Raw genomic sequence first — 13518 nt, 5'->3', positions numbered from 1 at the left:
ATCAACCTATTGAAAACATTTTTAAAAGTTCAAGCCGACCAGGATGTGTTTATACCAAACCAACTTTCTGTTACTCAGAACTCAAAAGCCAAGTTGCTGCATAAGTAAAATGAAGCCTAAAAGAAATCTCAGTCCAGAAGGTTGCAGCGATGCTGAGCTCCCTGGGACTGCCATCACCCCAGGTGATGCAGGTGGCCCTGGGGCTGTTTGGAGCCCTCCTGAGCTCTCTCTCAACACCACGTCCCCTCGGGTGCTCTGGAGCACAGCGTGTAGTGCCTCTCTAATTACAGAGATCGGAGGAGCCTTCTCCAACCCAGGGACAGGACTGTGAAAATCTGTTTATGGGGACTTTGGCACTAAAGAAGTCATAGAATCATAGACTCGTGGAATGATTTAGGTTGGAAAAGACCTTTAAGATCATCAAGTCCAACCATTAGCCTAGCACGGCCAAGTCCACCACTAAACCATGTCCCTAAGCACCATGTCTACAGGTCTTTAAACACCTCCAGGGGATGGGGACTCCACCACTTCCCTGGGCAGCCTCTTCCAGTGCCTGACAACCCTTTCGGTGAAGAAATTTTTCCTAATATCCAATCTAAACATCCCCTGGCGCAACCTGAGGCCGTTTCAGTGTATGGACAAATCGTCTGACTCTTGGTTCAGGAAATTATGTCCTGATGGGAAATTATTTTCCCTGAAATTAGTCTTTCCATATCCCAGATTCTGCAGATTCTTTTGTCTTCTCCATAAGCATTTGCTGGCTTTATTCAGTCTACCATAAATTTTAGACAGTGATGACATTTGAAGTTTATGTGCTGTGGTTTATGTTAATATTCAGAAAAAAAATTGTTAAGGCCAGAAAGAAAGGCACATTTTTGTAATTGTAATGAAGTCAATTTTCTGAGCCTATAAAACACACGTCAGTACACTGCATTTTCAGTTTCTGATCCCAGTTCTAAATTGTCTCTGTTACTTGCACTGAATGCTGTATCAGTGTGTAGCCTAGATACCGGTACTGTACCCAGTGCAAAACAGACCTTTAAAAATGTGTGTATTTGTATTTCCAGACAGATCATGGATTGCTACGGGAAGTATGCAGCTGTCACTTTGACCGTTTTGTCTGTATTTCTGCATCTTCTTCATGCTTTCCCAGATGGAGAGTTTCTCATGCAGGGTAAGCTGCTTTCAGCATTCAGAACTAAATAGGGCAATTATTTGTAAAGAGTATTAACTAAACTTTCACATGTTTTATAAATGTGGTCATAAATTTTATTGTTCAGTTGCATTTATTGACACAGAGATATGAAGGTGTAATAAATCAAGATAATTTTGCTATGAGTATGCTTCCTATTTCTTCTCTAAACTTGATTTCTCCAGGTCAAGAGTCTCCCAGATGACCATGTCTTCATGTTGACGTGGGTGATCTTAATCCTTGAAACATTCTCAGATAGAAATGTTTTTGTTTCTTGTACTCCTGAGATCTAAATGCCAACATAACATCAGGAACAGCAGAACCATAGCTTCTCCTCATAATACACAGAATGTTTTTCCCCTATAGATCCCAGAACACGGGATGTTGATGGTGTAGCTTTCTATGAGAGAGGCATATTAAGAAGATTTTAGGGGTGTTTCGGAGGTTGTGGGGTTTTTTATTCAGCCTCAAACTGAATACAGAAAAATGAGAGCTACAAAAATCTTGGGATCACTGGGCATTTTTAAAACTCTTAATAACGGAGTGTTTCCTGAAAACAGGCAATGTCTAAGAAGCGCTACAAATCCTGCTGGTGCTATTTAACTATCTACGGCTAGTAGGAAGTTTTTTAGGGACAGCTAGTGCAGTAGACATACAAAAAAACCTCCACAACCATCAACAAAATGAAAAGAAAACCAGAAAAGGTACAATAATGCTTGTGCCTTACCTAGAAAGCCACAGTCTAGTTGTACAGCCGGTGTGCGTTGCAGAATTGCAGGACCCTAAAGAGGGGAGCTCTTGTGTCTGTGCTTTTCTGTTCTGCCGCCGTCAAGCAGCAGAACGTGGCTAGTGATTCCTCTTACTGCCCGCCTTTTCCCTTTCTTTTTGAAAATGAAAATACAGCTGGAGACCAAGTAAAAGTTTCTTGCTTCTATTTTTATGACAGGTTGTCCAGAGTGCAAGCTAGGGGAGAACAGATTCTTTTCCAAGCCAGGAGCACCCATTTACCAGTGCACTGGGTGCTGTTTCTCCCGAGCCTATCCCACTCCGATGAGGTCTAAGAAGACCATGCTCGTTCCAAAGAATATTACATCAGAAGCAACGTGCTGCGTAGCAAAGGCTTTTACCAAGGTGAGGGTGTGAATGAGACCCGTTTAAGCTTCTTTTAGGATGCAATGTTTAGCTTAAGCAGTGAAGAGAAAAGAATAAGTTTTTGCTGGAGGACATTGGAGAACTATTTGAGGGAAGTATCCTTGGCATGTGTATCCTTTGCGCTTGAGTTCGTTCTTTTTTCTAAAGAGGAAATTAAAGTGTCAACCAGTATTGAGTCTGATACTCAGTTGGAAACTGGTGCAGTGCCACGGACTTCAGTGAAACTGCTTTGACTCGGGACACGTGCAGCCCTGGTAGTGGACTTGTCCCCTCATTTTCAACTCTCCTGGATGTGTACCCTCCCCTTAGATGCTATGCAGTGTGTATTTGATTTTAATAAGCCATTTTCCTTGCTTCTGTCCTGCATAGACAGGAGTTCTCTGGGAAGGTGGCTGGTCAATACTGTCAATTACATACGTGGGAATGAGGGACCAAAACCATCTGTGCTCATTAGATTAATTGAGATTGTTTTTTACTTTTAAGAGTGTAACCAAGAGGGAACTCTAAACGTGTGCGACTATTCTAAGCATTTAACACTTTCATCTGGAAGGTTCTTTTAAAGAGAAATTCTGCTAAAGCTGATTATTTTGGGAGTTACTCAGCTCCAGGTGGAGAAACCTTAAATTTGATGTGAGCTAGTCGAAACAAGCTAAGGTGTCTATCCGATGGTGATCTGAATCACTCTCATTAAATGTGTTGACTAGAGGCTCAGTTCAGTTACCCACTCACAGATTTGATGCCATTTGAGGTACCCTGGGGTACTGAAGACATCTGTGTATGGCTGGCAGACACGAGACCCATAAAAGACCTTCTGGAGTGGCAGCTGGAGGCTTGGTGAGATCCCCTCTGACATCTCCAGGGGCAATTGACAGCTCTGTGTGCGCAGCTGAACAGAGCCCTGGGTCTCCACTGGCTGTGATGAAAGCCCAGATACCTGACCTACCTATAGACACCCATCCTGGCTCTTCATCTGAGTAGAGCATAGATCTTTTTCTAGACCGCCAACATTATATTTGCCCTGAGGCAGCAACTAGAATTAGGTTGAGATCAAAAATAAAGATGACTCATTTTGTTTGTGGTCTCCATTTTTATAACGCCTGAGTGAAATATTTTAAGGCCACTTCCTGATTTTTCATAGATTGGTTACTTGATACTTTTTGAAAATTAGACACTTTAAAAACCTTTATTAAAAGACTTTATTAAAAACCTTCTCTTTACGGCTCCGAAAGCCACTGATGATGCAGCTTCACAGGTTGGCGTTCAGAGGCTGCTCTAGTACACGTACCCCAAAGACTCTGTGTACCTTGTGGTTAAGAAAAAGTCTTCAGATATCTTTTACTTGAGAATGCTGTTTTTACTGTGTAGCTAATCCTAATTATTTATTATATGTGTGTGTTTTCTTTTTTTAAGATTACCCTTAAGGACAATGTGAAGATAGAGAACCATACAGATTGTCACTGCAGTACCTGCTACTATCATAAATCCTAAAGCCTGTCACTTTGTTAATGATCAAGGACAACAGTGAATGGAATATTTGTTTTTCAGCTTTTATAGCACCGCTGTGTAAAATCTTATGTTTTCTGGTCAAGACACTGGGTAGACCTTTGAATAAGATGGATGGCTGTTTTATTTCTTCTTTGCTTCTTCATGCATTTAAGTAAGTTTAATTGTTTCCATTAGGGATAAAATACAGCACTTGCATGACAACTGAACGCTTGATCTATTTCTAAAATAAACTGTCAGTTAAATCATCAATGTTTCTTGAGGAAAAATGATGATTTAATAGTTTAAAACAAAAAAAGATTCTGCAGCAGTTAATTTCTAGATTTCTTTTTTTTATGGGAGAGGGAGGGAAGGAGGAAGGGAGGGATGGGAAAGTGGACAGAAAAAGAAGCAATAATTTCCCCTTATTCATTTAGCGATTAGATTTTTTGAAGACTCAACATTTTGTTTCTCCTGTTTCTCTTCTGTTTTTTCTTTACCTTGTGGGCAGAAAGTATAACAGTATATCATCTGTGCCCAGTGCTCTGTCTTTCTGTGCCGTCTTTTATTTTTCTTTGAATTTAATCTCCTCCCATATAGATAGGTAAATAAATGCAGAATCAGACATTATAAAGAACTGTACAGTTTCATGTAGGAATGGTGGAACAGAGGAGTGGTACAACAGTATTAGCTGTGTAAGGTATGCCTGAGCAGCGTGGTTTAGGGCTTTAGTAATTCCCAAATGCAATGTGCTGGAACCAGATATACAAATGGGAAAGGTAGGGAATATGTTAGGTGAGAAGAGGACCCCAGAATATGTACTCAGAATACACGACCTTAATATCATAAACTGGGACTTTAGAGATAGTACTTGTTCAGTTGTAGTGGGTTGGATCGGGGTCTCTGGAGGAGCTGCTTGTGGGTCTGGAGCCTGCCCATGGGAACTGAAGTGAATGAATTCCCCTGCTCTTCACTCTCATTTCTGGGTTGAGAACATCAGCCTTGCTATGATTGCTGGCTGCAAGGGTTTACATGTGCTGACTCAAAAAGCTTCCGATATATTTATGGGGGGGTTTCGCTGCAGGAGATGCTGTGAGGGTAGCCGTAAGAACTTCTAATGGGGACAGGGAAGGTTGCCTGGGGTGAGGCTGTGGGGGTGGCTGGTCTGTCCTGGGGCATGGCCATGGCTGATACCTGCACCAGCGCCAAATGACTGAAGCGGTTTAGGCAGGCCTCCGGGGGCTAAGCTGTGGTGGGGTGCTTGAGCCGCACAAGGCCGGCAGGATCTAATGATGGTTTAAATCCACTCTTTATCTACCCATCTGTCTATTGGAGTGCAAATTCAGTGCTGTTTTTTAAGAATGCAGTCATGGGGCTTTGTGGAGAAGAACATAGATAGGGGAGATGAAGTTCTTGGAGAAGCATTATTCAGCATATGTCCAGTAAACCTTATTAGCCTGATCTCCATGCCTTAACCCCCTGATTCAGTCTCTCCTCCCTGGGAATCACTGGTCTGGTCCAGTCCCACGTCCTAGTGCAGAATCAGCTGCACCATGCCATTCCTGGGAGATGTTTTGCCTGACTTGCTCTTAGAAAAACCTCCAGTGGTTATTCCAGAATCTGCCAAGGAGACTGGTCTTGTTGCTTTACTATTCTTACTATACTGGAAAATTTCGATCTTCTGGAAAGTTTTTCCTTAATGTTTTATCTGTGTCTCGTTTGCTTCAACATTACTTTTGGTCAAAGGGGAGGTAGTGCAGTAGGGTGGTCTTTAGGATGAGTTTAATAACAGCAGCAGCAGAGGTTTTCACAATGAGAAGTCTAATTTCTCATTCCAGATCATCATTCAAGACATTACAGGAATACATGTCAAGCAGCTGCTATAGCTGACTCACAATTCCCAAGTTGTTGTACAATTTTATTAAACATGATTGATGTGGGTACTTTTGCAGGAGAGCCAGGACCTGCCTGGGATTTCTGGGCAACGAGAGAGGAGTGATTTGAAACTGCAAGATGGTTACCTTTGGAAATGGTATTGCATTTTTCTCATAACTTTGACAGGACTGAAAGGGGGAGCAGGGGAACACATTCTCTGAAGTTCACTTGCAGGGGAGAGGTCCCTTTTTGTCTTGCCAGACTTCTTGGATGACCTCTTACTCAAGTGAGCTCCTCTGGCCATCTCAAGTACTTGCTTGTCTATCTGTGCCTGTGCTGCCCACAACAGCAGGTCGGTGACATGATAAACGTCTGTTTGCAGCTTCTGAATCAATTTCCATATTTTGCATTGTGAAACCATAGAAATATTGAAAACCAGTAACCAATTAGAGTGAAACCCATGCTTTAAAGAAGACATGAGATGCTGTAACCTGGTGTCATTCTAGGACGCCTGGTCTATTTTTTAGCAGCTTTTCCCTTTTGCTTGTACAAAGCCATTTAACCATGAACTTCTCAACTCACGGATCCCTCTCCCCCCTAAGGTGACCTCAGGCATCAAGAGCTGTCAGAGTGTGTATTGTGGGGGTACGTGGAATGCGGGAGCACCCCCCTCATTAAGTTATCTGGCTCCGACTCTTCAATTTAAAAGAAATAACACAGAACAAGGTCAGTGATAAAATAAACACGCAGATACACAAACCTCACAGCAGGCGATAAGGTAGACAATAAGAAAGGCCAGACCTTTGCAGCTGGGGGTTGATGGGCCATTGCCCATGGCTGGTGGCCCCGGGGCACGGAGGTGGAGGGGCGGCTGGAGCTCTAACCGGGGGGTGGGAAACCCGTGGTGGGGCATGGGAAGGGGCTGGTGGGACTCTGCAAAACTGCCTATAGGGTGGTTAGAGGAGGTGGCCAAAGGTGGAGAAAGGGGGTGGTGGGGATGAGGGTGGATTGGGGAGGAGCAAGTGTGGGAAAACAGAGGAGAGGGATGTTAAAGGAGCCAGGCGTGGCTGCAGGCTGCCAGTCAATGTCAATGTCCCTGTCTGACCGAGCTCCGCCTTGGTCACTGCCCTCTGTCCTGTCTTCTTATTAAATCCTTCACTTCACTTTTTTTCCCCCCGCCCTGTGCAATCTCACTTTGTACCCCATATGTGAGTGCTTGCAAGGCCCAAGTGCTAGCAGCTGGAGAAGGGACCCTTAGGTCTTGGTGCCAGCAACTAGAGAGGACCACGTGCAAGTTGGTGGTCCCAACTGGAGGGACTGTTGGCCATAAGGCTCGCAGGTCTGGGTGTCAGCAGCTGGAGGGACCAGGGTGTATGTTTATGTAGGAGAGGTCTAAATAGCACACCTGTAAATACTGAAATGCGTTTATTTTTCCCCCCCGGCTAATTTAATCCTGCGTGCACAGGTATGTGTAATTGTACAGCAGATTTTAAGCTGGACTAGTTGGTGAGCAGGAGAAGCCTGCATCTGGAAGAGCTCGAGGTCTGAGCCCATGCTGGGTAAGGGGAGCCAGGTCTGGGCAGGAGTGGACCGAGAAGCTGTGCCAATATTCAAGGAATCCATGATGGTGGGGACGCTTGTGATGCAAGTGTGTAGCAGACCCATCTGCTAGCTAGCAAACTTCAGGCTGGACTGGTTGGAGAGAGGGGGGAGAGCTGCTTACCCGGTTAGAGAACCTGGGCATGGGTATTAGGGGGCTTCACAACCTGGGCTGATATTCAAGGATCTATGACTGTGACTGTGCTTGTGAATCTAGAAAGTGAAGGCACATACGTTTTCATAAAGGACTTTAATCCTGATCAGCCAGAGAGGAGGAACAGGACTGGGCTTACTTACATTCAAGCGCAGGTTGTTGGGTTTTATGTGAGTGCGGCTAAAGGATGCTCAGCTTTGCTGTCGGCCAAACCTGCACACAGGGGCAGGAGCCGCATCCGTCAGACTGGGATGGAGAGAGCTCCTGAGTCCCTGCGTGCCCCCGGCTGGGCTCCAGTGGTCGGCAAAGGGGGATCCCTGGGTCCTGAAGTCCATGGGATTCAGGAGCCAACCTTTACATCCTTCACATACATTATCCAAATACTTTTTTGGACATTGTAGCTTTCAGAATCAGGTCAGAATTTAATGGTTTATGTTTGAAAGGGAGTGTAAAAACCCAGGCTGTAGTCTCGGTAGGGCTAGGTCAGTGAGCCCATATGCAGTCAGAGCTAGGGAAAACAATGCTACATGTTGTTAGGAAGCTAATACAGTCGACTGTAATAGCGAATAAATGGGCTATGAATGGGAATCTATGCTGGAAAACAATCTAGATCTATATCTGTAGGGATTAAATACCAAATTTCCAGTAGGAATGGAAAACAGAAAAAAAAGTACAATATAGTTTCTTTACACTAGGAAATGGCTGAGATAGAGGCTACATTGGTCATATATATTGAAGAGGGTGCAGAGAGACAATGTCACAAAATCAGAAGAGAGGGTAATCGCTTGTTTACACAGATAGCCACTGTGCATCTTCTGTATTTTAGGAACAGGGTATTTGTGCATGGAGATAAAATGAAGTCCTTGTCAGTGTAGTTTATAAGTAGTAATAAATCAGTCAGGCTGATACTGCGGATTAAAAATGCTGAAGATCAAGCAGGCTGAAGATAAAAATGATATGTTTTTACTGTCACGGTGACCTATATAAACCTACATCGCCATAGTCCTAATATCAAATTCATTCTGTGAGCAGAGGGACTAGCGAAGCTTGATTTCCTGACGGTCTGTGCCCTGCCTCACCAAAGATCTGTTTTGCCATGTCCTCAGCAAGCCCCTCTCTCTCGTCCCTGGGCAGCCCCATCGGGTGCCCTCCCGGGCTGCTGCAGAGCCGTCAGCCAGAGCCAGGGCCACGCTGCTGTTGGTCCGTCCGTCCATCCATCCGTCCGTCTGGCATGTTTTCTTAGGACTGCTACTGGCTTCTTTTCAGTCAGACTCCAATTTTTGTATTTTGCCAGTAGCAGGTGTTGATTTTCACAAAACTGGTAAGACCTTCCAAGGGATGAGGTCATTACCCATCACCCAAAAATGCTCAGAACCGACCAAAGGGTTGCTGAAGAGCGGCTGTCAGACAGCTGTGTGGACAGACAGACAGCACGAGTGCCTCACCGCTTCGAGGTGCCAGGCGAAAAAGCTTTTCGATGATTCATAGATATTGCAATTTTCAGTCCACAGCTGGCGAGTGCAGGAAGGCTGTCTTCTCGGCAGAAAGATGAAGTTCTTGAGCTGTAAGGATTTTAACGAGCTGAAATTTCAGATCAGACTTCTTACTCCTAGCCTGAGAAGGTCCAAGTGAGCAGGAGACTTCCTTCTCTCTCCCTGTCACCCTGCCTAAAGGATGATTTTAAATAGTAGGGAGGGGGAAAGAGAAAGTTATCCCAGAGCTTGTGTTGGATAAATACAGGCTATATGTCTCCCCTTTACAGCTGGGTGAAAGCTCCTTACTGACTTGGAAGTCACCTAAATACCTTCATATATAGCAGGAGCCTCTTGCAGTGGAGGGAACGGCATTTGGCTGTGTCAAAGAAGATTGCCATGAAAAAAGAGAGATCTGAAGATGATGTCAGGAAACATGTAAACACATTTGGTGATGGAATAAAACTAACAGTTAATCACTTCATTAGTGTCTGGAGGATTTCCCCATTTAAGGGGTTTCCTTGTTGCTCTGCAGTTTCCCACGTCTCTGGCATATGTTAAGCCAGCTCTTGGCCAGCGGTCAGGCTGGAATAAGATGCCATCTCACCATATGCACACATGTAAGCAGTAAATCTAACAGTTACTGTCCTGCCAAACCATTCTGGGTGTTGAGGTATGAGAGAAACCAGTATTCTTTTCCTTAAGGGAAGCAAAAAAGCCAGCAACTTTGCTTTGCGAGAGGATTTCGGCGCAGTGTAATTTCTTGGGAATTCGTTGGGTTTTTTATTTGACAATTTGTTTTCAAAATAATCTGTCTCTCTCCATGATTTGGGTGGTCTAAAAGCATAAGAAATGCCTTTCTGGTCAAAGCAATCATCCTTCTAGCCCAAGTACTCTGTTTCTGACTCTGGCAATACCAGATGCTGTTTATGGGAGCACATGAGTCTGGCTGCTTCTTGCAGTCAGTTCCCCTTGTGCCTCTCCCCGTATCCACATTTGTTTACTGAGGGGTATTAGAGGGTACTTCTCTGCCTTGTTCTTTTTGTATCTACCCATGCACTTCTTTTCTATGAGTTTACCTAGTCTGCTTTGAACTTGCTGATATTATCTGCCTCCATAACCTCCTGTCACAATAAGTTAGAGAAGTATAAAAAATACTTAATCTGTTTTACAGTAATTTCCTAGATATTGCTTTCATTATTTTGTAATAATCAACTGTTCCTCTTCTTAGTATTTTCCTCTCTATCACAAAGAGCCCAGCGTTTTTATGTTTTCTCTTGTCAGGCAGCTGCTTGATCATTTTGGTTGTTTTTCTCCGTACCTGCTTTAACTCTACTGCATCCTTCCTGAGATGCAGAGAGCAGACCATGAACTGTACTTACGTGTGGTTACACCAAAGTCATATGCAGCAGCAAAATGATGCCCTCTGTCTTGCTCTCCATACCCTTTTTTTATGGTACTGTTTTGGCTTTTAGTGATGACCAGAGACTTGTCAATGATGACTCTTAAGACCTTTTTCTGACATGCCGCTGTCAATTCTGTATTCAGCATCATGTAGGTGTGGTTTGGCTTATTTTTCCCTAGATGTGGTAACTTATGTTTATATATTCTGAAGCTTTTCCGACACCTGTTTGCCCATTTTGTTTTGTGTGGTCTTTCTGGGGTTCTTCACCATCAGCATGAGTCGGCTGCCTGAAAAAGAGTTTAGTACAACCTGCAAATTTGGAAATTTCACTGCGGATTTCCTTCACTAGGTCTCTGATGAATATGTTGAATAAAACTGATTCCAGCATTATTCCTTGAAAGTAAAAAGACCCATTAAGCCTTACCCTTTGTTTCCTATCCTTTAGCCAGCTTTTACTTTGCAAGAGAAACCTTTCCACTAACCCTGTGGCAACTTCAGTTTCTTTAAAAACAGTCTTTCAGCATTATTTTGGGCATGTCTCCATTTTCTGTGGTGTTATAATTGTAAACCACCCCAAATCTCAGTATCCAGCTCAAGCTGTCTCAAGGTGCTGCTTGATAGAGATTGAACAACCGGCCGGTGGCTGCCGAGCCTGCCTTTACCCTGCCGCTGGGTTTGGAGTCAGGTCTCCTTACAGCTGAGTCAGTTTTCCTTTCTTAAAACTTCCATACGGATATTTTCTTTTGGAGCAAGCCTAGCTATAGTTAGGCTCAGAGACAGCGAGGCTGGAGCTTCCTGGCTGCATTGCTACTTCTACACCTCCGCATGGAGAGAGCCTGGAGAAGAATCGGTCCAGAAATAAAACCACCGCTCTGACCACAGCTCCTATCCCTGTTTCTCCTCCTTCCAGAAACGATTATAGTAAGTCACTGCTAGCCTGTATCAACACAATAACTTCTACCACACAGTCACAGCTAAGCTAACCAGTGCTTAAAGAGGAAGAGCCAACATGCTCTTTTTCTCTCTTTTCTTTTTTTTTCCTTTCCATTTTCTTCCCTCTCATCATTCTCTGCCCATCTTCTCCGTAGTGAGTGCGGAGGCCCATCAGCTCTCACCCTCAGCAGACAGGGACAGAGGATATTCTTCCTTGTTCTCACTCCTTAACATGAGTGCACGCTCATTAATTTGCCAGGTAAGGTAAGGCCAGATGAGGGCATGAAGGGAGAATTATTTTTTTTTCCCCTGCAAGTTTTTGTTTTAGCTTGATTTGGAACAGCTATGTTTTTACATGTGTTTGTCATTTCACTTGTTTTATGTCTTTCTACTAAGCGGTTCATAATGTTCCTTTCATGCAAATACACTCCCAGAGGAGGACAGAACAACAAAGCAATTCTGAAAAGTTACCAAATAAATTAAAGCATAAAACACTGAGCCATGTAGTCTTGAAAAGACACAAGGGCGCACAGTTGCCAGGGAGTCGGGGGGAAGGAGCCCCAGCTGAGGGGATCTCCGAGCGCAGGGCTAGAGGTAAGAGCCTGAAAAGGCTCTAGTTTAACCTTTACAAGAGATGGGTGATTGCGTGGCCATTAGTTACATTTGCAGCTATGAATGCAAAGATAATGGCAAGCATAAACAAATCCAGTGCTTCAAGAAGTAAGTTAGTCCTGTAGGCATTAGGAGCAATGTTTTTCTTCATTGTGTTTTGGACAGATCAAATACTTGTTTGTGATAGGTTTTCTTTATTTTTATTTTTTTTACCTTTCCTTGGGTGTGAGGCATTAACCATTGCTGGGGCAATCATACAGATGTACCTAGTGAGACAGCGTTCCTAGTAAGGATCTTTTCTAGTTTCTTAGCATTACTGAATATCTTCTATCGCAAGCAGAAGAGAAAACATAATCTTGCTCTGGATGTCTTGTCAGGCAGCGGGGAGACTGAGAAACAGCAGAGTGCTCGCAATAATAAAGCAGCCCCTGGAGACAGAGTAAAGCTATTTACTATAACAACTAGCCTTTCTGCGCTCTGCAGTTTCCCCATCCTTGGGCAGCATCAGCCCGTTGGCTTTTTCTTGGTGCCATGTGTGCAATAGATTTGTGTGAAGTGCTTGGGAAGAGAAAGGGGAGGTGATGTTAGGTACCAGCCCAGGGGTTACACCCTGGATTGGTCCAGTGGTTGCATTGTGGATCAGCTCAGGAAGGAGTTGAGTTCCTGGCTGTTGAAGGGGATGCTGGGGCTGTAGGGGCAGAAACTGATGGGTGTGGAATGATGTCTCTCATTAGCTGATGTGATTCTGGGTGTCCATGTGGCCGTAAGTGCAGTGCAGGTAAAGACGAAGGGTTTTTTCCTTTTGAGCTGTTTGATTAGAAAGTGGCTAAGGGGTGAAGGTTACACCGGGAATCTTAAATGAAGAATGTGTTAGAACATAATGCCTTCATTGTATGCATAATCTCTATTAAGAAATGATCGTATATTTGAACTGTGCTTTGTAGTTTATAAAACCCAATTTACAGTCACTGTTTCGATACTTACAGTCAAAACTCTGCCCTTGTTTCGTATTTTTTCTGTTCTATATTACACTGTACTATTAAGTCTCAAGCAAAATTGTTACTGTTTTCTTCCAGGAAAAAAAAGAAAAGTGTTTTTTTCTGCTTTTGTTATTTTAAAACCTCATTCAATGAGCTGGGCAGAAGATCTTGTGCATGATAGATAGTAGTTTAAGACTCAAAACAACTGCACCCACTTCCACCTCTTCAGATAACATAAAATGAGCCTTACAGGGAAGAATGTTTGGACAAGGTCTGTATCTGATAAGAAGTCCCCTGTAAAAGAAGACCAGAAGATTGCTCCCTGAGAGCCTCTCCCTGCCCTCAAGCCCTGATGTGAAGAATAGTGCACAGGCTGGGAGAACAAGGTTGTACGTGCAGGACTGTTGCAAGTCCGTCATCTTCTTTCTAGACCTCCTAACCTATATCAGAGAGATAATTACAAGTTCTCATACATCAAAGACCCAGAGACCAACATGAGCCTTTCCAGAAAACCAGCAACTAAACACCTCTAAGAGCTGTGTGTAGCTGGGTTTTAAGATACCATCAGCCTGTTGTGAGGAGAGCACCCTGCGCACTGCTGGGGACCTTCTCTGAACAAAGGACACCTCTCCAGGGACATGAATATATTATGTATTTTTATA

At 43.8% G+C, this 13518-nt stretch overlaps 1 protein-coding gene across 1 annotated transcript; it reads left to right on the top strand.

The window, feature by feature from the left end:
• The first annotated feature begins 1073 nt into the window (after positions 1 to 1073).
• On the top strand, positions 1074 to 4162 carry CGA (glycoprotein hormones, alpha polypeptide). Its single transcript, XM_009702300.1, has 3 exons — positions 1074 to 1174; positions 2139 to 2323; positions 3755 to 4162. Exons 1-3 carry the CDS (start codon positions 1075 to 1077, stop codon positions 3830 to 3832), a joined length of 363 nt encoding a protein of 120 aa, XP_009700602.1. The 5' UTR covers position 1074; the 3' UTR covers positions 3833 to 4162.
• Positions 4163 to 13518: the final 9356 nt, after the last annotated feature.

Source organism: Cariama cristata, unplaced genomic scaffold (assembly GCF_000690535.1).
Source record: "Cariama cristata isolate BGI_N322 unplaced genomic scaffold, ASM69053v1 scaffold45736, whole genome shotgun sequence".
NCBI classification, from domain to species: domain Eukaryota; kingdom Metazoa; phylum Chordata; class Aves; order Cariamiformes; family Cariamidae; genus Cariama; species Cariama cristata.
The sequence above is the reverse complement of the archived record's forward strand: the minus strand, read 5'-3'. Positions and strand labels throughout refer to the sequence as shown.

What these genes read in the sequence shown, in the direction of transcription:
- CGA (XM_009702300.1), top strand. Translation starts at nt 1,075, where the DNA reads ATGGATTGCTACGGGAAGTATGCAGCTGTCACTTTGACCGTTTTGTCT. An exon ending in TGGAGAGTTTCTCATGCAGG is followed by an intron (nt 1,175 to 2,138) that starts GTAAGCTGCTTT and finishes TTTTTATGACAG; the next exon opens with GTTGTCCAGAGTGCAAGCTA. An exon ending in TAGCAAAGGCTTTTACCAAG is followed by an intron (nt 2,324 to 3,754) that starts GTGAGGGTGTGA and finishes TCTTTTTTTAAG; the next exon opens with ATTACCCTTAAGGACAATGT.